Source organism: Filicampus tigris, chromosome 17 (genome assembly GCF_054856515.1).
Source record: "Filicampus tigris isolate MCC_2025a chromosome 17, RoL_Ftig_1.0, whole genome shotgun sequence".
Lineage (NCBI taxonomy): Eukaryota > Metazoa > Chordata > Actinopteri > Syngnathiformes > Syngnathidae > Filicampus > Filicampus tigris.
Window position 1 is genome coordinate 6,886,418 of NC_141233.1, and position 24,243 is coordinate 6,910,660.

The window sequence follows — 24,243 nt, forward strand, 5'->3', positions numbered from 1 at the left end:
TTGAGATTTTGATTGAGATCTTGCTGGAGTGGAGGAACGTCAATCATGACGCGACAGATCTGGAGAAGCACGATATTCCCCACTATAAGCTTTATTAGGAGAATTGTTTTGATGTCTTCTGCTATAGGCCCAAAGATGATTTGTGGCTAATTCGCTGTCTTGCGCCAGCCTAAAAATTCCAAGCATCTTATGTTAAAAAAGTTCATGTATAATGAGAATGAATACATTCAGGTAAAATAGTATATTCAAGTAAGACAGTATTACAGCCATTGTATTTTTTTTATTGTAAATATTTTAAAACAGGGTTAATTTATCCTGAAAACATTCACAACAAAGCATTTGTTCTCATGATGAAACAATTCAAGCATACATTTTAGGGCCAGGTGGAGCATAAACATTTCATTAAACAACAACGGGTGAAGGAGAAGAATAAAGAACGAAAGAGACGATGGGCAGGATAGATTTAGAGCAAAATAATTCCGGTGGTGGGCATTCTAGTCTTTCCAGGTCACATTTATGTGCCTTAAGATAGATGTGCTAAGAAAAGAAATATTGCTCTGGATATATATAAGTGCAAACAGAGGAGAGAGATCTGTTAGAAAGTAAGTGGGTGACAAATCATCCCTCTTGATGAAATGGGTTTTCAGCCTACCATGAAAAATGGAGAGTGACTCTCTGTCCTGGCTGGAAGAAAAAGGTCATTACATTGGAAGCCAGCGGCGAAAACAGCTGAGTCCGGTTAAATTGATGACAAGGTCTCTGACCAGAAAACAGAGCTTTATATGCATTACAACCACTCATCACGAACGGCTACGTTTATGTTCTACATTTGTCATGTTCTGTCATTCTCTGATCCTTCGCAGTGATGGTGCTGCATTGGCTTTGCTGCTGCACATGTGCATAATACTCTTTAGGATTGCGTTCATGAAACAAGCACATCAAACGCTGTCATGACCTTGTGTCAGGACCTAGAGCATTATTCACCCTAACACAGATGTATGGCTCAGCCTTCTCTTCTGTGACAGACACTTTTGAGCTCCACCTAACGAGCGATGAAGCCATATTTCCGCAGGGTGTGAGTGATGACAGCACATTAGTGATTCTTCAGGGACATGCCTTATATGATGCGCTAAACACTCTAATTAAATGCCTTGATCCCGCTCACTGACTTTTATGAACAGCATGCTACCGAGCATCTGATACTGTAGAGGTCATGCACTGAAAATGTGCCATGGCAGGAGGCCCTTCATGGTAATGGAGAAGACACACTCAGAAATAACTCAGCTGAAGAAGCAATATGCGAATCCTTGAATGAGGTTAAAGAAGTGATCACTGTGATTAACTTTAGATACAGTGCTTTTGTTATTTTTAGTTGGTACATAAAGATGTATTGTATTGTATTGAACTGTATTGTATTGTATTGTATACCAGTGACGTATATTGACGGACAGAAACATTAAATGCTCTTCCATTGGATGGCAGAAGGTACAATAAATCTGTGTATCCGCCTGTTGCCATTCATACAACAGAATATGAATGGTTGGCTACTTGGCTTCTCGTGAGTATATCAGTTTTGCGTTGTATTAAACAGGCCCGTATAATTCTTGGTGTGCGGTGAGATTTTTCTAATGCAAAAAGTGTGCCGCGTTTGAATAAAAAGGCTCCGGGAAACACTACTATAAGTACAATTTCATGCACGCGCGTGAAGACGTGCGAGGGAGTCGAGTGCGCGCGCCGTTTTGAGGAACGCGCGTTCACAAACTAGGCACCCCCCACCCCCGCCCCCTAAAAAAATCTTTGCGCACTATGCGTACCAGGGTGACGCAACCTATTTTCTTGAATTCGGTTCCGACGTGCCAGCGACACCGACGCCTGTGCCCACAGACCGATCACAGGGGCTCTCTTACCCGAACGGTACCGAGTGGTAGCAGCCGAGAGACGGGTGCGCAGCGAGGATTTCTCACGGCTCAAGGACGAGAATGCGCTTCGTTATGTACTCATTTAACCGGATGACAGCCTTTAGAGAAACCTTTAGCTCAAACTTTCCGCTCGCCGTTTGACGCGGATGTGTTATTGGGGGGTTCTGTTGAGTCAGGTCCAAGAGCAGACTGTGATGCAGGTGCAAACTGAGCGCTAATGTTCCTGAAATGTCTTGCTCTTCGCCGACGCGATCCATTGTGCCATGGCAGCCCCGCATTGACAGATGCCATTTTAGTCTGCGTGGTCCCAGCGTCTGGAATCCCAGCAAAGTGTTGTGTAATTAGAAGTTGTCCAGGCAGTAGCAAACAAGCTGGTGGAATGAGCGTCCATGACACTGTGCGCAATCGGTGCTGCTGAAGCTTTATGGGTACGGCGTACTTGAGCTCCAGGCTTCCAGTTGAAGAGGTTTGATGTGGGGCTCCACTGCCCGTCGGCTTTACATCTGGACCGCCCGGCTCCTGTCAAACGCGGCCTGAACTTAATATGCTTGTTGACAACTGACTTGCCTCGGAGGGTGTCGTGTTGACTGTTCTGCTGGGGCTCGAAGCTAAGTGATATGGAAAAAATGGTTGCTTTCGCTTCGTAAAGTCACGCATAGTTAAAGCAACGCTAGGGTGACACTGCAGTCTTCTCACCACATCGCCCATTTCGACGTTCGACTAAACAAAAAAACAACAACAACAACAGCGTGATAGTGGAGTAGATTCGTCCGCCATACGTATCAACGCAGTGGGATTTGTACGTGTGGTCGGCGTCCCCCCCACCCATCCCGCGGTGACGGTTATGGGTCGGAAGCGGTGTGTAGGTGCAGATTGTTCCAAGATGGCGGCCGGGTGCTGCGGGGTGAAGAAGCAGAAGCTGTCGGGATCGCCCGGGTCGGGGGGTCCCGGCGGGGTGGGGGCGGGAAGCGGGGTGGCAGGAACCGGACATTGTGGATCGGAGCTGGGGATTGGCTCCTCGGCGACTGTTGCAGGAGCGCCGAACGTGAGCAGGGCGAACGGCCTGGGGGGACCCGGGGGTAACGTTAGCGGCGGCTGTAGTAATAGTGGTGGTGGTGGTGGCGGCGGCACAAGCGCCCTGTCTACTCTGTCGCCAGCCCCGGCCGGTTACACTTCATCCGGTCTCAGCCCGAATCTCAGCCCAGGACCTGGATCGGGAAGTGGAGGCAGAAAAATGGTCGTTTCGGCGGAGATGTGCTGCTTCTGCTTTGACGTCCTTTATTGCCATCTGTACGGATACCAACCTCCTAGAACACCCAGGTTTACAAATGATCCCTAGTAAGTCACAATTTATTGTCTTGTTGGTTTTGCTGCATGCTCAAAAGAACAGTGCTGTAGTGACACAAGAAATTCCCTCATCGGCAGCTTTCCTAGCCTTTGCGTCCCAGTAGTTCTGGACACAAACTGTTACATTCGAGAAGTATTTGACGTGAACGATTTTAATGTGAAAATCTCTTTGACAGTGGCCAGTTGGAATTTGGGGCCTTGTCGAAGATAACCTTACTGACTGTACTGGCCTACACTATTTCATCGTAACCGCTATGTTAAATAATTTGACGAGCACTAATATGTATACAGGTGAATGAGTACCTTTTATATTTTATCCGGATACATGGTCACTTCCAGGCACAATGTATAATATTACCTTTTAACTCTTCTGTCACCGGCTAATGTAGCTAAGCCTGTTGGCTACTGGCTATTATTAGCATACCTCAACAAAAAGGGTGGAACGAGCAAGGTTGCACTGTAATTTATTCAATCACATATAAATCCACTTGCACATAAACATACAATATTTATTCATCAAAGAAACCACGGCATATTCACGTTTAGGTTTCGTGCTCTTTTTAATCCTGTTAGCGCTACATTCAATGAATTCCATATTGCTACATTCAAAGCTTGGCTTGGTTAGCTCAGTGTTCCTGGTAGCTCGATGAGGGAGCACTTAATGAGATCGTAATCATTGCCTGACTGTTAACTAATGTTCAATATATTGAAAGTCACGATTTTTTTTAACGCCACATTTTTCTCTATTTTGCCCCTGGTATTGTTTTGATGAGTTAAGTTTAATCAAAGCGCTAATAACCGCCGTTAGCATCAACAACAAAGAAAGATGGTTCTTGCCGAGTACACGAGTACTTTTAAGATCTCCCGATCCAAACATTATATCTAATCTGAATACATGCAGTGATTAGTAATTTCTAGATAAATGTCAATCGTTGTTTTAATAGTTTGGATTGTTTTTAAACGTCATAATGACCAAGCTAACAATGAGCATGAGACATTTTTTGAGCACACCTCATTCAAAGATTGTAATCTGATATGGTGAGTCTGCGATGGCTTCACGAAGAGGCTGTTCGTTTAGAATCCGTTTTCAAGTATGAAATCGGACAAAAGGGCACTAGCAGGAATACTGTATCAAGGATTTGTCGAATGACGGGTAAAATGTTATATTATTGGCTTTCTGCTGCACACATTTGTGACTGATTAGTGTAAAACCTTACTGACTTTATAGAAAACCAAACACTGTTGTTTACACTACTGTATCCCAATGAAGCACAAAGTCATTATTTGAGTCCCAAGCTAGAATTTTAGTGTGTATACAAACCAATGAACCACACATTTATAAGTCAGCCTTTATCCTTTGTCATGTCAGATGCTAGAGTTGTACATGCAGGGTTAATTTGGCTGAAGGTTTAATGTATACAAGGGATGCAACAATACTACTATTTTCATACAAGTACTTAATTTATTCATCAAATATTGTTAAAATCAGAGAGAAAAAACTTTATTTGAACTTGGCACAACTGTCACTCAAATATTTTTACAATAACAGCTTTTACTTCCAATTTAAGATCCAACTGTATGTTTTTCAAAGACACATTTCATGAAATGTAGCCTGTAACACAAGGCATTTCAGTTATGTAGAGTTTCAGGTAAACACTCTAGGTACCATGTTAAAGGACTACATGAAATAGATGAAACAAAGAAGAAATAAGGACAAAGAAAAAAGTAGTGTTTGCAAGGTAATAAGAATATGCATGGCTCAGGTGGTACAATGGTTGTCTCCCAACCTTGGGATTGTGGGTTCGATCGGTGGGTAAAGTGGTGTTTGTTAGTATTGAGCATATTTTTGAGTCTGAGTACAGACGTACAGTGTCGGCACCAGAACTGATACTGTTTTTGGTATCGCTGCATCGCTAGTGTACGCATCAATCAGTATGGAATTGGTAATACACTAAAATCAATGAAATGTTTGTGTTTGTTCCTTCAAATAGAACCATGGTTATTAAAAGACCAACGAGTTTATGCTTTTGTACATACCATCTTAAAATTCTGGAATTAAAGAATGGGCACCGCCACAATATTTTCCCATTCCTCATGAAAACACGTCTCATAATGTTTCCCCTGACAGACCTTGCAAGCGTGACTAATTTTACCTTTCATAACAGGAAAATCCGCTGACTTTCCCACAAAAGAAAGACTGAAGAACAACAGAGGCCATGTCTCAGTAGTTGTGGTAGTTAAAAATTTGCCCGGCCAGTCCCAATGCTCACTGTAAGAAAAGAGCCTCAATAAACAGCACATTATGTCGTCTGTGTAATCATGTTAAGTGCGACATTACATTGTGTGGTTTGGCCGTTTTGTCATGAATGGTTGAATTCCATGTTCTGATTTTAAGTCCTTGTCTGTCACCAATCAAGTATCTGACTCACTTCTGTGAATAAATTGTTGCGTGTTTTATGAACCAGTTTGTGTTTATTAGGACGGAGCCAATCTCTAAGACTTGACCATGAAAGTATGATTATGCTGAGTTTCAAATTAAGGAGGGGTGATACACTTCCATTCAGATGTCGGGTCGTTTTATGGAAAATTGTGGCCGCAGCCAAGTATGACACACAAGCTTTTGGTGATTCAAATTTTGCAAGTGCCAGTAAATCCCACAAGATTTGAAAGTTTAAGGTGGGTGTGCAATTCACTGTGGGGTGTGCCATTGACTGTGAAGTGAATCACTTCTTAAAGCACAAGCAGTCCTCAATCAGAGTTACAGTTCTTCCAGAATAATGCATGTTGATGATAATTTCTGGGACGATGTTCTCTATTTGTTCACAATCATGTGAAGTCAGATACGCATGCTTGGATGTACCAGTGGTGTTAGTTCATTCACTCTACATTTTCGCAGTTTCTTTTGCATATTTCATTCACAGGCAACTACCCAGACAAGTGCTAATTGTTTCTCAGTCTACCTTTTTTTTTATGATCAGCTTTATTTAAACAGAACCTTTTTACAGGCCAGTGATCTGTTCCTTCGTCCAAAAAAGGTATAACATCCCCATTAAATGCATGAATACTGTTCTTTTGTTTTTCAGCCCGCTGTTCGTCACATGGAAAATTGGCAGAGACAAGCGGTTGAGGGGTTGTATAGGTACATTTTCTGCCATGAATCTGCACTCAGGACTCAGGGAGTACACGCTTACCAGGTGAGTCATACGTGAATGTTGGCATTGGTTGTTTAAAGTCATTTTTGCTGTTTGTTAAATGTAAAGTGAGTAGCATATATTAAAAAAAAAAAAAAGTATACTGTATGTTTTCAATATGGCAATCGTAATTGTTCATTACACGTTGCTGTGTTCATGCAGAGAAAATTTATGGCACCCTCAAATCACTGTTGACGGCAAAAATCACATTTTGTGGCGTATCATGAAATATTGCGATACTGTCGTTTTATTGTCTTTAGTTGATTATGAAGATTTGGGTACTCGTTACAGTGTTCGACCATTATACCTTCACCAAATCGGCACGGGACAGAATCACTAACACACAAACTGAACTCTTAAAGTGTCTGCTTGAATCGGAAAATCATGTGGTAACAGCTGTCCTTAACTACCCCCAGATAACCTCTGGAAACGTCTTCAGTATTCATGTTCCGGACATGGTGTAACTCGACAAAATTGCTTTCAGTGTGCAAATAAATCAAAAATTTCTTTTGTTAGTTTACTGGGATCATGTGTTGGCACACCATTGTTTAAAAAAAAAAAAAAATTGTCTTTGCCTCTGTAAACGCATTGTGTTGAAATTTTGAACCAACCAAGGTCAGACAGCTGATTTTCCAAACACACAGCTCCAGTCTCCGTGCCAGCTTGCTGAAATTGTGTACAGAGTCCGAATGCTGTGTGACCGCACCCAACTTTAGTTTTTAGATAACAGCCCCCGTTGACCCTCCCTGGGAGTAGATTGGAGAGTTGTAATAAACATGTTGCATGTTAATAGTGTTTTTCCTTGGTTTTGTTTGGATTGCAGTGCCCTTAAAGACAGCCGCTTCCCCCCCATGACAAGGGATGAGCTGCCTCGCCTCTTCTGCTCAGTGTCTCTTCTCACCAACTTTGAAGATGTCGGTGATTACCTTGACTGGGAGGTGAGTGACAGCTTTGTCAAGATGGCAATGTGAGTCCCACAGTAAGAAGCGTCATTCGCATTTGTATGTCTATATATGGGGTAATAGCCCTTTGTAATTTTGAGGACTACATCACTCTTCATTTTTCAAAAGTATTCTGCCTAAAACATTTTTCTCAACTGTTTTCTCTTTTATCTTCGTAGGTGGGTGTTCACGGTATTAGGATAGAGTTTTTCAATGAGAAAGGATCAAAGCGCACCGCCACCTACCTGCCAGAGGTTGCAAAGGAGCAAGGTAAGGTTTTGTTTCTTGCTATATGTTGTCAAATTTCTTGTCATAAAAAGGTAACAATATGTTACACGGCATAAGATTTGGTTCTAACGTATTTTTCGAAAGTGAATTGCTATTTCGGATCTGTAAGGTCACTAAGTTGTCAACACTGGTTGTATACATTCAGTATGATCATGAATGAATATCGTGACTGTGTGTGCGCCTCTTATTCATTGACATAAGCATTTTTTTTCTGTAGGTTGGGACCACATTCAAACCATAGATTCCTTACTACGAAAGGGAGGTTACAAAGCTCCCATCACAAATGATTTCAGGAAGACCATTAAGTTAACCAGGTAAGAAGATCACATCACAGTACACAGATTACAAGCATGAAGCATGTCAAGGGACATGCTTTTTTTTTTAATTTATTTTATTTTTTTTAATATATAAAACCCATGGTTTAAAAACAGTTACCGGCTGTCTTAACACATGTGACATGCTTCTGTCAAAATACCCTAACAATCAAAAGTCAAATAATAGCATGCTTTATCCACACTATTTTGTGTCCTGCTGGAATCAGCCTGTTTGGGGGGCCAACTCTAACTCACGCAAGTAATCCAGCCCCCATCCCGCCCCATATACTGCTGGACCAATGATGAGTCTGGCTTTTGTTACCTTGCTGACCAGGGGTGGAGCCTGCGCTCAGAATGCCGGGGGAAAAAAAAAAAAGCAAGTGCCGCAAGACACGCATGTTCTTACGTTCTTTGCCGAGCTACGGTGCCCGTAGAATTCCGCTACTGTCGGGCCGCGGTCAACGTAACTTTGAGAACATTGATTGTGCACATTTTAAAACTCACTCTTAGCGGTCAGGGCTTATGGATAAAATATGTTGTCTTGACAGTGTGTCTTTTCCCATTCTTAGGTACCGTAGCGAGAAGATGACAATGGGCTATGCGGAATACATAGCCCACCGCCAACATCATCACTACCAGAATGGCATCGGGCACCCTCTTCCACCCTACAACCATTATTCCTGACAGCGAGCCGCATGACCAATCATTGGACCTCTCCGCGGACCTTTTCCCAGGAGAGCCCGCCCCCTCCTGGTCTAGCTATTTCTACTACTGTACCATTTTATGATGATAGTTTCCGTTGCCATGCTGGCTGTCTCCCAAGACGTCGACTTGGCAACGGTCTGCTACAAAGCATCAATTGATTACGGCAAGAAATTCACCTCCTTTGTTGTTTTTCTTGGCCCGTGGTTTTTGCAGCATACAAAGCCCTTCATTTGTATTAACATTTTAACCTTTATTATCATGTCTGCTCAGCAAACCTAAACAGGCGTTTGATTCTGTGGATGGAAGGACGTCTTTCGGTGGATTAACCCTGCGTATATATTGTTTGGGCTTTGCTACTATTTTACATTTAATCATTTTCTTCTTTTTCTAACTTTATGTAAACCATGTAGCAGGGTCACTGGTATTCTCAAAGGCTGTCTCTCTACTCTGATTCCTCTCAAAAAAAAAAAACAAAAAAAAAGACAAAAGACTGATGCTGAGGTTGTATTAGCTTAGTAAATTGGTTTAGTCGAAATTATGCATTGGGTTGTGTATACGCCAAAATTGTCAATTGTCTTCTGAGTAGTGGTTGCCGGCTGCATACATTGCTTGAGCTCTCAGCTCTTGCTTGTGTTTTTGTGTGTGGATATCGACATTGACTGTCCCCCGAAGTGAGGAAACCGTAAAGTGAAGTATATATTGGATTTTAACCTTGTTATTCAGTAGGATTTGGTTGACCTTCCCATCACTATATACGTTTTGTGTTTATAAATCTATCAAGGAAGGATAAGCGTGGTGACCCTCTTTTTTTTTTTTCTTTTTTTTTAACCTTCTAAAATGGTGCAAGTGGATTACTGGTAGGGAGCCGTGTGACAATGTGGGAAACTTAAAGCCATATTCTCTCCATCATATATTCACTGCGTGTCCTCATTCTCATGTCTTGTATGTTGTCTGTGTACTGATAGAAACATCGGCTCCCCATTCAGATGCCATCTAAGCAGCGTTGAAAACATATGATTCATTCAAATCCTAATTTTGAGAGGTGATTCTACACAGGAAGTGCTCTTTTGTCAGCTGCGTAGCTATAATAGAATTACTGTGAACGGGTCTGCATGGGGTCTTGCTGTCAAATAAGTCCCAATAAGACATTTTTCCGTCAAATTGTTGTTGTTGCAAGTCACATCCACACACACACACACACACACACACACACACACACACACACACACACTCACTGAGGCTTAAGTGTCACGCTGCAGACTGCTTGTTTTGGTTTGACCGACTGGATAGATTTTTTTTTTGAGAGGTTCTCGTTACTTGACCAACATCTTTGGTAACAGCCTTTACCAACCGGCAGATTCTTCACTTTTTTTCTTTATGCAAAAAAACGTCAAGGGCTTTACGGCACTCCATCCACAGCTCACCTGAAATGACGTTTAAAGTTGTGTTGCCTTAAACGAATGCGTTAACAACGAATGGACCAGGAGAGGATGCTCGGTTCTTGTTCAAGTGGTTTGGACTTCCCTTGTTCCAATCATTGCACCACTGGATTGGTTGATTGTTGTTGTTCATAGCTGCTTGGACACGTCCCACCGCGCTCCACCCCTTTTGGAAGGTCAAACCACGTGAAGAGCACCTGATAGTTTTAAACTGAGCATCAATCTCCTGCTCCATTTAATCACAGCACAACCAGAAATGATCTGCTGCAAAACCAAATTGACCATGCTCTTTAACATATGTCTTTGTATACACATGCAATGTCTTTAGTTGCATGTATGTATGAGTATGAGACCTATGGTTTTCTTCATGATATACAGTATATATTATGCTTGGACACTCTTATGAACTATTAAGAGTGTTAATAGACAAATATGGTGCTATCAGACCTCATATTGGGGTGGTCACAGCTTGTGACTGGTCATGCGGACTCATTTATCATATCATATACTTAAAAAAAAAAAAAAAAAGATGTTACATGTAAGATTTTCTCTTCCGTATATTGCTGCGGAATGCGGCACATTTTAACATTGAAGGAAAAAAAACAAACAAAAAAACGTAGCCCCTGCTTTCATCAAATCCATTGTGGGTGACTATTGGGATGAGTTCCCTATGGGAAAACGAATATTCCTTCACATATAATGAAGCGGGATGACTCCCAGCAGCAGACTATAGAATGTACTGTTAGCATTCAACTGAGATCTGTTGTGAGAGAATCTTACATGTGTTACCTTTACTCTCCTTGAAATATGCAGATCTGTTTAACAGGTGTTTTTTTTTTTTTCTGTTTTTGTTTTTTTTCTTTTTTTTGGGGGGGTCGTTGTCCCTACCGGTGTCAACAGCCGTGCAGGTTTGAAAGGACAAGAAGTCAAACCCCCAATAAACACCATGGCCCAGTCTCATGGCGTAGTCTGTTCACGTGTTGATGCGTCATTTGCCACTTCCTGTAGGTTGGATGTTGCGTTTTAAAGAAAAAAAAAATCCTAAGCACATCCTTAGTTATTGTCTAGCTGCTGAATTGTTTGTGAAATGATAAGTCCAAATATTCAAACCAAGGGGAAGGCCCAAGCGAGAGTTTTTACATAGACCACAATGCTTGTGTACAGATGAACTATTTCAAAGCATTGATACCTCATGGGATATTGGACTTTTTTTTTTTTTGGTAGTTTTTTTTTGTAGCAGTTAAGTGTGTTGGCTCCCTAGGGAAGCTTCAGAGTGCGGTGAATACCCAAGTTCATGTTAACCTGTCCTGTTTGACTGAACCAAAGATGCAAGCGGCCATGTCCAAAATGCTGCTCTTAAAGCCTGACTTCCTGTCCTTCCAAAAAGAGACATCTGCAGTTGACAAAAAAACAAAACATTTGTTTGCGTGTCTGTGCGTGTGTGTATCGATCGCTCAACTGTCTGGACTTGTTAAGCAACCCACTGTTTCAATGACTTCTCATTGGAACTCTCTTTGAAGCCATTCATGGTATCAAGGAGGGTCTAAAATGGTTGCAAATTTGTTACTTTTTACTTTGGTTTGTTATTGCTCTAATTCAAAAAAAATGAAACTCCCATGGTGTGCCTCGTAGCTTTATGGGTTTATAAATGTTTTTTTTCCCACAAGACCAGCAGTTATACTTTGTATAAAAGATTGATTTTTTTCCCTTATTTTTATGCCATTAAAAATGAAAAACCCTGTTTTCTTTACTCTGGACCCAGTAGCTGCACTGGTGTACAATCGCACTGATACAGTAGATGAGTAGTTGGGGGGAAAAAGAATAATTATAACATATGAAATAAGAACTACAATAAACTTGTTTGAACTTTTTACTACGTGAGATAAAAAAAAAACAAATGACTGTTTTGTACATCAAAAGTTCTTTTCAAAAGAATATTTTGAATCTAGTTTCAAAATTATTTTAGTGGTTTTCTATGTTATGAAATTTTCAGACACTGACTTCAAAGATGTGTCACTGTACAAAATGAACTTTTTTAGTTGCAGTGGCCTGATGGGCTGGGAGGGTTGCCTGGCGTAACTCCTCATACCAATGTTAATTTCTTGTCATTTTGATTTTGGACTCTTGTTTTTACTCTGCTTTAGTAACTTGAAAATGTTGATGGAAAAAAAACACGAACCGGGAAAGCTGAAATCCCACCCATGTAGAGTTAGAAGAACCTTCCTCTCCTTGAATTGCTGTTAGTGTGATAAGACTTGAAATGGGCATTTTTATCATGATAGTAAGACCCCAACAGGAAAAAAAAGCAAAACATAAAACAAAAACTTTCTTTCAAAAAAATGTGTTGGGTGGGTTTAGGGGTGGGTGGGTGAAAGGATATATATATAGATGGGTTATCTGAGTATGTAAGCAGTGGATGTGACGATAATGTAGTTTTAAACATTGTTACATTTTAAAATCATTTATTCAATAAAAAGTCAACTCAATAGTGTGTTTTGTTGTTTTTCAGCAAATACACCATCTTTGAGTGGGAGCCAACCTCCCCGAGCGCCAAATTCACTACAATATCTAATCTGTCTTTGAATAAAGGTAAATGTGCGTTTCATGAAAATAATTGAGCCCATTCTTTTGAATTTTATTTTTGCATCAGATGCAAAGTGATCTTTCTCCTATTACTGGGGACACCAACATTCTTTAAGATAGTCTATATTTTGGTGTAAAATGTTAACTACCAAACTTTGGAACTCAATAATGGCTGACCTGGAATTCTGATAAAGAACATCACAAAGACCTTGGTCAACTGAAATAACTTTAATTAAGAACCAACATAATCCCTTAAGAGTAGAAAAGCATCCCTTCTTTACACTGAAGTACAATATATGCGGACTGTATAATATGCTACAACGATGTATCCCACACACACTTGAAATGATAAGTAACGTGACTGATGCAATATAAATACTTTTTTTTTTCCATCGTCAATATATTACCCAAAGTGACCTCATGCAGATGATCAGAGAAATGGGGTTTGTGTTGGTGAAGTGTCTTGACGATTCCTTGCGAATATCAACAGGAGCATCAAGCAACACACACTATTCAAGTTTCACGATGCATGACTGCAGCTTTTCTCTCCTGACAAAATATCAGGCAAAAGCACAACTTCCTTGGCAGAGGGCATCCCAGAATAATCTGACAAATCCTCATTCATCTCAACAATGCCTGAATGTTTGCACTGGAATTTAGTAGTCATTAAAAAAAACAATTAGTTGATTTTTTTGGGTGCTAATGTTTATGAATTTGACAAAATACAACACAAATTTGAGTGTGCCCAAATTAATTGAACATAATGCTTACATTTTTTACCAATTTCCCTCTAAATTTCAGTCAGAACAGTGTTGCAATAATACACTTAATATTCCCTTATCACATAACTTGATGGCTGATGAAGGGATAAATGCACATCGACTTACATATGGTTTTCCCTTCAACATAACACGCTCATATCAGTGATAACAATGACAGATCATTGATGTCCTCCCACTATAACCAGGTAATGACTTAAATTCACATTTACAGCGCATAACAACAACACACACTTGATACAAATAAAACGGCAGATACATTGACTAGCATGACTTTGCACATTCACCACAAGTGTGACAACAGCAGATCAGTGGTGGGCCAAAAAAAAAAAAAAAAGGCAGTATAAGAAATGACTTGATCTCCTGCATATTTCTGGAAAAATGATTCTAGATATCAAGCAGACTGAAACTACCCCACCCAACTACCAGCCCTAATATACCCTCATAGTTTTGTGCGTGCAAATAGTGTACCTATGCAGGCGGACAACATTAAAAAGGACGACACATGCGATCATGTACAGTAAAACACACTGTAAAAGAAGTACTAAAATGGTAAATAAAAGCAACATAAAAGGCATTGAGAGTGAAAGGCTTGCATGTGTCGGCGGTTCAGTCGACTTTCTTGCTGCGCAGTCGCAGTGTATCCAGCAGGTGTTTGCACACGGGGCCCGTGTGTTGCGAGAGCAGCGTCAGAACCTTCCCGTGGACTAGCGTTAGGAGGGTCTGGTGGCCCGCCGCCCACACACGGTACCAAGGGCCGTAAAAGGGATCAGAAACGGCCGGGCACAGCATGTTATTGAGGTTCACCTCTGTTGCCTGGAGGAGAAAAGACAGGTTGGGACTGCTATGAACCTACTCAAACATGCTAAAATGCTCGCTACTCAAGGGTTGTGAATGTCTTTTTTTTTAATTAATACCTTATGTTTTTGATACAGCTCACCCGTGGCAATAATGTGGACAAACAGTCTTGAAAATGGATGAAGGTTTTATCTAGCTTTCAGGAATCCTTAAATCTTATTTTAAAATTAGCAGTGCTATATTCACATGAAAGGAGATTCCATTCAAAACTCATTTAGCGCCTTGGCCCATTCGACCCACACAGCTTGAACCTTAAAAAGCCTTTTTGGTACGTTGCGCAAGGTTAGGGACATACTGTGATTGTAAACAAACATTGTACACGATCTTAGGAAGGACAATCCTCATGAAGGCATCGTTGTATCCTCCAGCCATTGTTTGCAAAACATATTTCTTGTTAAGTTCCCAGAGGTGCAGTTTGCATCACATATTAGGACAAAAACAGCTCAGCTCAAGTCTCAATGACATTGCTTTACATCGATTACTTCTAATAAATAATCATCTCATTTATATGGTGCAATTATCCCCTTCATCAAAGCAATGATCGTGGATAAATCATACAAAAGTATGGCTATAATACTACAGTATTTTCAAATGAATGTCTCACAAGAGCCAACAATGAACTATTACAGTCGACCAGCAGGGGTCTCTCTCTCACCAGGCCAAGAACTTGCAAGAAGAGGAAGTGATAGAGGAAGAGGATGCCTGTGGAAAGCAGAGCCCACCATATGTCTCCCAGGGGCTCAGGCTTGTACACACCTATGAAGGGAAACACATTCATAAACATACACATTTGTGTTTGAGGGTAAAAAGAAACGTATCATGGCAGGACCAGTCATGTTTGTGAAGCACAGAAAAAAAAAATGTCAGTTGATCCATCTTTGGAAAGTTTTTAGCCCATAAAACACATTCCAGTTGCAGTGAGAGGATGTGCTGAAAAGCTGGCTTTTCCTGTTTCCTCACTATTGGATTTTAACAAAAGAGTAGCAAGTACAAAGTATCATTATGCCATTGGCTAAACTACTACTGTTATCAGAAAACAAGACAACTTTACAGCGGTTACTGCACCTCATGTTGAAAATAGGGGAGAAAAAAACATTAGAAACACGTCTCTGTATGATACGGTGTCCAGAGTTATAACGGTTTTCTTAAATTTCGTCTTAATTCGTTTTCACACAGCAGGTTTGTTACTCTCTAGGTATCTGCTTTTAAGAAGTGAAGCCGGCTGAGAAGGGCATCGGTGTCTGTGGCTCTCCTTTCCCATATGGGCTAGTGATTAAGTACACTAAAAAAAAATTCTGTGCTAATAAGCCCTGATATAACTGGCGAACACAGTACAAGTCTAAATCCCTGGTGGTGATATCTAGAGAAAATGTTTGTCACTGTCATTTAAGAGGACGCAAAAAGCTACCGTTAGTAAGGTGCGCAATTAGGTTTCCGCTCGATATCGACAGGCCTTCATGATGCTTGAGCCTCCCTAAAGGTTAATTAAGGGAAAATAAAAGGCGCCGAGGAGAAATTCCAAGTCGCTCTAGCCACTACAAATGGCGGTGCGATTCTTCCGGTCATCTTATTAATGTTGAGTGAAGCCTGAAAACATTTTGTTCCCAAATAGGATGGTAACCTGCATGAGAGGAGGTCACGGGAGACATAAACAAAAGCACATGGAGAGGAACCGCTGCTCGGGTTGAACTGACAGACGATGCAGGCGCTGACGTCAGACGAGAACAAACTCGGGCGTCAATGAAGGGATGATGCAGGCGGAGGTCCCGGAGTTTAACAGCTTACCTCCTTTCCTGAAAAGGTAAAGTGGCACCAGGTACAGCATGGAGTGCTGAATGTAGTAAATCTCCTTTTCAAATGGCAGCTGGGGAGACAACAAAGAGGAGAAATGACGCCAGGGATGTTTTGTCTCGTCATCCGCTATGACACAGCAGCCTGCTGCGGCGCTGGCGAGGACGTAGCGTCGGCACACCGCTCAGACTGGTGGATGTTTGAAAAGGTCAAAGAACACAAGTCTACACATGGCCATATTTACGTTTCGTTATTCAGACCAAGAGGCATATCTGTGATTTTCATTTATATGGGTCTCTCTTTCAATTTGCGGCACAGATTGCTCTGTTAGCTACATCCAAAGACGGTTTCGGAAGTAACAGCTGTCTAACAATAGCGAGTTTTGAGGATCAGGTGGCCGAGGCGATGAGGTTAAGAGCATCCCCACGATGTTGCGTGAGCCAAATGGTTGCTTACCAGTCTGGTGTTGACCACAGGGAACATTAAAGCCAAGAGAGCGCCATTCAACATATGGACCTGCAGCCTAGAAACACACACAAGCAATCAGGGCAATGGGCCGACGTGATTACATCCTGAGGTGGTCATTAATGAACTTCACAGATTTCTGCCAACATGACATCCAACCACAGATGCGCGCTGAGTGAGCCCATCCACCACTTCCTGCAAATCCATTTCTGCATCGCACACTTCACTGCATCGCATTTGAGTTGATTAGTTCCGGTGAATGCAGCCAGTACGAATGGGTGGGAAGTTACTCTGTTTATGTTGTATAAATTGCCACCACGGTTTTGACTATTCATATTCTTTAGAGCTATTTACTGAATAGTAATATGTTGGATGTGTGTGAGCTTCAAGTTAGCTTTTTGTCTCACTTTCTCACTCAATTTGCCTTTATGCATATAGAGTGGCCAAATAGAGCAAATGACCTTTCCACTGAACTTCATTGGCTGTCCCAAGATGTCGCGCTCGTACTACTATTACTTGCATTGTGAACTTCAACAGAAATCTTAACAAGGGGCCTACTGATAATACTGCAGCTCTGAACTGACGCACAAACAAATCCTCATATTTGCAATATTACAAGGAGACGGTTGAAAAGCAAATGATCTGAAGAGATCCGTTATTATTTGCACCCACGGTTGGCGCTTCTTTGCATGGGGCTGTGAGATCGAATGCGGGTCACGTTTCCTGTTCACAGGGGATGCGTCAATGGGTTCATTGGCTACACTTTGCGATTGTTCCAAAGTGTAGACCGACTTTGTTCTCAAAGCAGAGGTTTCGCCTTTTTCTCATTTGCACATGCATGCAGCAGATCAGGCCGCTTTTGGGTTTTCGTTTTTGCTGCAGGGAAGACGTTTTGTCTGATAGTGAAGCAGCATGGCGCAGTGTGGTGGGTGGAGAAGGGTCACACTTCAGCTGCAGAGCGAATTGAACAGCAAGCGACAGGAGCTTGCAACTCAAGTTGCGCAGTTTCAGTACTGTAGTGGCGACATTAGTCTTGTCGACTATAGTCAGGCGCAATGCCAAATTAGAGCCACGCCATTGGGCAATGCTAGCACGGGCGCAGTAGCAACCTGTCTGGATACTTTCAGGCTCCACCAACCAGCCACTTCATTAGGTACACCTGCACGTTTTGAGCTGTCAAAAATTCTGCACTGTTTATGACGAGGTTGGCGAATTCTCAGAGAAAATCCTTTTCATAAATTCTGCGCATCAAAATAGCTATTTTGCATCTCAATTAGAAATGGCGCGTGAATGTTGAGGGACTCGTTAATCTCCAACACTGTGTGTCATATATTTTGTCAAAGCAGAACGTTTGATACAGCTCTTGCTGATTGCGCAAAGGGTACCTAATGCTAGTGATCTGCACGAGTTACATAGTGAGGTACAAAGGCGAGCTCACCTAAACACAACCATAGCGGTTTTACATGGCGGGCAGGCCAGCAGAAAGATCTATGGAACAGAAACACAAAGTTACACACTCATGTTACATTGATACAAGTGTGGAACAGATGACAAACACAACATGACCTTTAACAAGTGCTTGATAAAGTAATGAGAACAGGGAAGCTAAAAGTAATACATTGAGTGCTGACAAGCTGGAAATTTTGGATTTGCAATGCAGGTTTAAGCTTCACCTGTTGTCAAACTAACTGATTTATTGTGTCACATGTCCGTATGCTCACTGTTAAGTGGTCTTGCTCAAATCAGAAAATGCTGAAATAGCCTTAAAGCGGAAGTCAACCCAAACATAATTTTTTCAAGAATATGTTCCCACCAGGCCCACTAGTTGAAACACGGCATTCTGATTAATTTTGTGTTTGTGGAATATGAGTTAAGCAGCAAAATGCACTCGTTTTTTTCCATCTCTGGGGGCGGCCATTTTGTATTCTGTCGAGTGAAAATGACATCACAACTGCTCACAACGACCAATCACGGCTGACCTGTTCTCTGAACCTGAGCCGTGATTGATCCTTGTGAGCAGTTGTGATGTCATTTTCAGTCGACAGAAGACAAAATGGCCGCCCCCAGAGATGGCAAAAAACGAGTGTATTAACACTTAATCCACAAACGCAATATTTATCAGAATGCCCTGTTTCAACGAGTGGGTTTGCATAGAACATATTCTTGAAAAAAATATGTTTACGTTGACTTCCGCTTTGACATGTTTCGTCCAAAACATTTGCATCATGAAAACCGCAGCTCGTGCAAGGGGTAGCAACACGCTTTCAGTACGTGACACCAATGGAAGTCTGGGCTTTTGCTACCACTTCATCTCTGGTGCTGTTTTTTCCCCCCCCCGTCTTCACACAAGCGATTACACTGAAATGGATTTCATGCAAATGACTAGGCAAGCTGCTTCTCAGTAAGAAGGTCTTGACTAAGTAGAGATGTTTGCTCGTCTGCTCAGAAATTGACTGCTTAAAGATTCATGTGTCACTGCTGACACATTTATCAAGAACTAAATACGCTATATAAAGTGGTAGATTTTTTTTTTTTAAGAATGAGGCTAATCTGTCTGTTCCAAATGATGCGTGGCAAAGCCAGATTGGGATAATGTGATAACTAGCATTAATCCCCGACTAGGCCGCTGCCGCATGAAGTTGTGATATTATTTCGAGTGTGTGTGTCCTCACTCGCAGGATAACACGGTTTCTGAGTCAAACAAATGCTGAGATGACAAAATCGAAGCTCGGGGATTTTCATGTAACGTTTTGTCAGTAGGCAGCATGGCGGATTAGTTAACATGTCTCACAGGTTCTGCGTTGGCAGCCTGTGTGGAGTTTGCATGTTCTCCCTGTTCTCTTTTTCCGAAAACATGCATGTTTGGTCAATAGAAAACTCCAAATTGTCCATCTGGGTGTGAATGTGACAACCGATGACCAGTCCTGGGTGCAAACCACTTCTTGCTTAAATTCAGATTGGATAGGCTCCAGCTCCCCTGTGATTCTAATGAGGATAATCAGTATAAACAAATATACGGATGAATAGATTTGATCAGAATAAATAAACCCCCAATTCAGTTTTTTTTGCATTGAAATAATTGGATTTACTGACAAAAAATGGGTGTGCTATTTTATTTATTTTTGAAACCACTGTGTTCAAACGCAATCCGACAACTTTGAGAACAAAAAAAATCCCACAGGTAATATTGGAAATGTAGTTATTTTCAAGGATTCAAGTTACAATCATACAAGTTTAAAAAGAAGCTAACTGCTGTATATTAATACTTTTAGTGCTAATGGAAAATTACTGAAAATTATGGTATTTGTTTGTTTCGAATAAAGAATAAACACAGCTCACTTGGTATGTGCATTGTGTTTCTTTTATTACTAATAAATATATTTGTTGTCCTTTTGTAGAGTTCCAACTGACATTGAAAGAATGACAAGAAGATAGCTGACCGACAATTTCTTTACTAACGCACACAGGTTGGGTTACTGTAGGCTGTAACCCCTTCAAAATAAATTCAGCTGTCTGCATCTGATTCTGCAGTGCTCAACTTTCTGCTTTCAACTTTTCTCCTCTCTCCCACACAATCAGGTTCCCTCTTTCTGAGCTTGCCCTGTCCCCTTGACTTTCTTATCTAATCACAAGTCAGGAATTAGCCGATACTTTACACAGTACTGTCAGAAATTATGGAGCTCTTAACACAACACATTAACCAGAGTGGCTACGGAAGATTTTCACTGTCAAATTCATCCTGTGGGCCCGATTGAACATTCTAGCGGGTGAGAGGGACTCAAGAGGACGCCATCAGCATCTCAACAACCATCAGCCAGCGTCATCACGACTGTGCACAAGCATCAGCAGTTCCAGTAAACAGTTCGGCCACATTATGTCAACAAGCGTGAGCAGTGGCAAACTATCCGTGGTACTGCTGATGTAGCATTAAAGACACAATTAACTTTAATAGCTGCATCTCCCTAATAATTTTACAGCTAAAATATAAATGCTTGGGGTTCTGTTCTTATCCATGGTAAATCTCTGCACCACTAACAATCTGAAAAACGAAAAGAGCCATAACTCTGGTTTGATACAAAGGGCAATATTTCAGAAGATGCTGTGACAGAAGTTTTTATTCTAGTAGCTGAATTATCAGGCACTTATAGTGAATATATATTAAAAAAAAAAAAAGTCTACACACCTCTAACTGTCAGGTTTTTGAAGATTTAAAAAAAAAAAGACCAGGATAAATCCTTACAAAACATTTTCATGATTAATGCACCCTATACATTTTTTTGCAAAAGGAAGAAAATAAATCTTGTATCACAAAAGCTGGTATTTGAAGTGCTTTACGCAATCAGGATTTTAGAGCGGATCGCCGAGTTAAAAAAAAAAACAATAACCAATCCGATTCAGATGATGGTCCAATTCATCCAATCTATTCAAACAAATGATTTATTTACATACAGTCAATCCAATCAATGAAGTCATCAATCGATCACTGGTTCAGAGAAACCAAACCAACCAAAAAAAAAAAAAAAAACTGAGGCAAATGTTGACTAATTAATGGTTAGTTCCAAATAAAATTGTTTCCCTGTGACTAAAATTTCTATATGCAAGCAACAGTACACCTAAGGTAAAACTAGGGGTGGGCGATATGGGCAACAGGCTTTGATCTGCCTGTTGAACTATGACACCACAATCTGGGGAAAAAAAAAAAAAAAAAAAAGGATATATAATAGGTTGCAGGTTGTTTTGCCACAATGAATCATCAATCTGGATTGAGTTAAAACTTGACCAAGTCCTCTATGATTAAATTACAGCTGTTATACCGTGAAAACTATTGAAAAATGTTGAATGGTGCCAGGAAAATATCACATTCAGAACAAAATGTAAGGAAATTATTTCACACTAATCTTCCTTTTTACAAGTGCAGTCATAACATGATTAAGTTTAGTGGAATTAGCATAATTGAGATGTAGTTTCTCATTAACATTGCTACAGCTGATAGTGTGTACTGATGGAGCTTTTGAACGATAATGCTGATATTGTAAACATATTGTGTACTACAGAATGCCAACCCATCTATCCGTTCTGGCAAATTTTAATTTACAGTCACCACATGATGGATCACTTGGCATGAAATCAACAACTACGCACATGGGCCAGTAACAAGTCATGAGCCCGAATTTCTTTCTTTATACGGAGTGAAATTCCAGATATGTCGTTCTGTTCCCAAAACACTTCACATTTGACTTTTCCATGGAGCTAGATTACCTGTGACCTTTTCTTACATTCAAGTCAAAGGTACAATACAAAGACAAAACGGGATTTGGTTTCAATAGCGCAAAGCAACAAATGGATGACCCACTAACCAGTAGTATAAAGACAAACCACTCTGTACTTGTACTCTTGCATCTGCTTAGTGTAAAACTGGTGAGTCATGTCCCAATTTGAATGCCTGAATTTGAATGGGGAGGAATGGGGGAGCATTGGCTCTTTTGCATGAGACAGGATCAACCCCTCAAACGCCCTACCCGACGATTTCAGCGAGGATAAAAACTTTGAGTTAGAAGAGTAGGTGTAATGCGGTTCTTGGACATTTCATCACTGTACACTACCAAGCAATATCTATGTGCAATCTCAATCAAATTATAACCACATTATTCATTTATCATGTAGAGTGTTATGTTCATAACCCTACACAACAAAATGCAATCAAGTAGAACCAATAAAAAAAAAAAAAAAACACTCATGGAAAAAGTGCGTGTAAACCAACTGGTTTGAGAACAGGCCTGACGGCCAGTTTAACCTACAAACATGATGCATAATCCATTTGTGTGGCACGTGAAGGAAATGATGGTACAAATTACACCTCACCTTAAGAAAGCCAACAATACCTCAGTAAAGGGATATTCTGGATTGTCAGGTTGTGAACTATAGTCTATGTGTTCTGATGAGACATTTGAGTCTGAAAGGCCTAGTTAACCACCTTTGATGATCAGAATTTTTCGAGAGGATTCAGATGAGTTCAATTTACAGTAAGTCACGAGGAAGATAGAAAAAGAGAAATTGCAAAAGAGCACAACAGTGTAGATGAAAAGTGAAGTTTGCGGAAACTTTCACTCTGGAGAAGGAGGAACTCGGAGAGGATGCAAAATTGGGAAATCAATTAAAACCCATTCAGTACCAGACATTTTCATCTCTTTTACCATAACATTTGAAAAAAAACTAAAAACTAAAACGAATTGAGTTCCTGGGATTGAAAAGCTAAAAGACATAAATATGTCTTTGGGGTTAAATGGGTTTTAACAATGCAGTAACATATGGTAATGTTGTTGCTTGAAATGGTGCTGAAAAGCATTGCATAATATGGAGCAGTGTTTGTGACACTTCGTCTTCTAAATAAAGTAACCGTATTTTAAATGACCCTTAGGTTAGTGTAATTCATCTGATTGTGCCAATGTACATTATGCTGTGGCTGGTGAGTTTGCTGCTTAGGCACAGTTTGTGTATTAACATAAAACAATATGCATTGATCACAGCAGTCTGCCACTGCCCCACAGCGTTATCCTTACCTGGATCATGGTCACCACATGGCACGGATTCAGTAGGTAGATCACAGTCTTGGTCGCGAATTTGAACCCCACCTCCACTCCAAAAGTCATGCATAGTGCAACGAGCAACAAGTTCTTGCCTAGACTATCCTCCTTTGATCTTGTGCACTCTTTCCCCACCACTTTGAGCTCTTTGGAGATGTTTATTTTCTTCAACGCCACGCCGATCTCCACTATGGAGATGAGGAGCACCACCAGACTTTCACTGATGCGCTGCTGGGGCGCGAGGAAGGAGGCACATTCTGGGCCACCGTTGCCCTCAAACTTCGGGTCCACCCCGCCGTAGACCCAGTCTAACAGGCTGTATATGTTGTACCTGGACATATTCCTCTTCTCGTGGTGGAAAAGATACGAACAAGACGGAATAAAAGACGTCACACTGACTTCTTGGCGAAACATGAACTGCAAGATTTCCCTTTGGCAGTAAGTGGAGAGGAAGACATGTATTTGCCCTGTCTCAGCTAGCTAATTAGCCAAACCTACAGTTCCCACTCCTCCCCCTCCTCCTCCTGAGGCGGATGACAAACTTCCAGCTAGCTGCAGGAGGCGGTCGGTAACATCAAGGTTAATAATTGTGAAGCCGGGATAGCCGGGAAGCCTATTCACCTTCCCTTAACTGACGTCGACGTTGTTGGAAGTAAGCATGCTTACTTGCTGTCAAAAAGTCTGAGCCCGAGTTAGCAACATCATCAGCACCGAGAAGCTAGCTAGCTTAGCCAAGGCTGGACAAATTGAACCCTGCATTTGGGCTTTCAGACTGAGCTGCATTTCCATTGGCCATAGTGTACTGTGCTGCGTTCAATGCCCCTTTGTAATATAAACACTCGCGCTTGAAAAACCCGAAGCAAGACTTTCATTGGACATGAGAATATTTTTTTCTTTTTGCCTGAGAGTCCAAACTTTGAGCATTTTGTGGTGCAGGATAATATTCTAACACGCTTTGGATGTTGCGTTTGAATTTCCCGGAAATCAAAGAAGTAAGTAAGATTGCTACATTTGAGCAGATATACTGTATCTGAGAACA

The 24,243-nt window shown here is 41.1% G+C and overlaps 3 protein-coding genes across 7 annotated transcripts in view; 2 read left to right on the top strand and 1 right to left on the bottom strand.

Annotated features, from left to right (window-relative positions):
* Positions 1-1,796: 1,796 nt before the first annotated feature.
* Positions 1,797-11,894, top strand: ammecr1 (AMMECR nuclear protein 1). Its single transcript, XM_086012693.1, has 6 exons — positions 1,797-3,257; positions 6,350-6,460; positions 7,281-7,395; positions 7,578-7,668; positions 7,904-8,000; positions 8,570-11,894. The coding sequence occupies exons 1-6, from the start codon at positions 2,764-2,766 to the stop codon at positions 8,682-8,684; spliced, it is 1,023 nt and encodes a 340-aa protein (XP_085868819.1). The 5' UTR covers positions 1,797-2,763; the 3' UTR covers positions 8,685-11,894.
* Positions 11,895-12,940: 1,046 nt separating this feature from the next.
* Positions 12,941-23,999, bottom strand: tmem164 (transmembrane protein 164). The gene is made up of 6 exons (XM_086013254.1): positions 23,181-23,999; positions 18,059-18,108; positions 16,612-16,678; positions 16,150-16,228; positions 15,020-15,120; positions 12,941-14,322 (listed from the first exon to the last, which is right to left on the bottom strand). Exons 1-6 carry the CDS (start codon positions 23,616-23,618, stop codon positions 14,116-14,118), a joined length of 942 nt encoding a protein of 313 aa, XP_085869380.1. The 5' UTR covers positions 23,619-23,999; the 3' UTR covers positions 12,941-14,115.
* The window catches only part of gabrb4 (gamma-aminobutyric acid type A receptor subunit beta4), a 153,559-nt gene continuing 152,493 nt past the window's right edge, over positions 23,178-24,243 (top strand). For 2 of the 5 annotated variants that reach the window (XM_086013244.1, XM_086013245.1), the window contains exon 1: positions 23,181-24,196. The gene's annotated coding sequence lies outside the window, so the exon portion shown is untranslated. Of the gene's footprint in view, positions 24,197-24,243 lie in introns of all 5 variants that reach the window. The other 3 variants (XM_086013249.1, XM_086013250.1, XM_086013247.1) reach the window with 2 other exon arrangements.

Excerpts from the sequence above, each read along its gene's own strand:
- ammecr1 (XM_086012693.1), top strand. The coding sequence starts at position 2,764 with ATGGGTCGGAAGCGGTGTGTAGGTGCAGATTGTTCCAAGATGGCGGCC. Across the intron at positions 7,669-7,903 it reads AGAGGTTGCAAAGGAGCAAG|GTTGGGACCACATTCAAACC; the intron begins GTAAGGTTTTGT and ends TTTTTTCTGTAG. Across the intron at positions 8,001-8,569 it reads AAGACCATTAAGTTAACCAG|GTACCGTAGCGAGAAGATGA; the intron begins GTAAGAAGATCA and ends TCCCATTCTTAG.
- tmem164 (XM_086013254.1), bottom strand. The coding sequence starts at position 23,618 with ATGTTTCGCCAAGAAGTCAGTGTGACGTCTTTTATTCCGTCTTGTTCG. Across the intron at positions 18,109-23,180 it reads ATGTGGTGACCATGATCCAG|ATCTTTCTGCTGGCCTGCCC; the intron begins GTAAGGATAACG and ends TCTGTTCCATAG. Across the intron at positions 16,229-16,611 it reads CTGTGGTCAACACCAGACTG|CTGCCATTTGAAAAGGAGAT; the intron begins GTAAGCAACCAT and ends TTGTCTCCCCAG.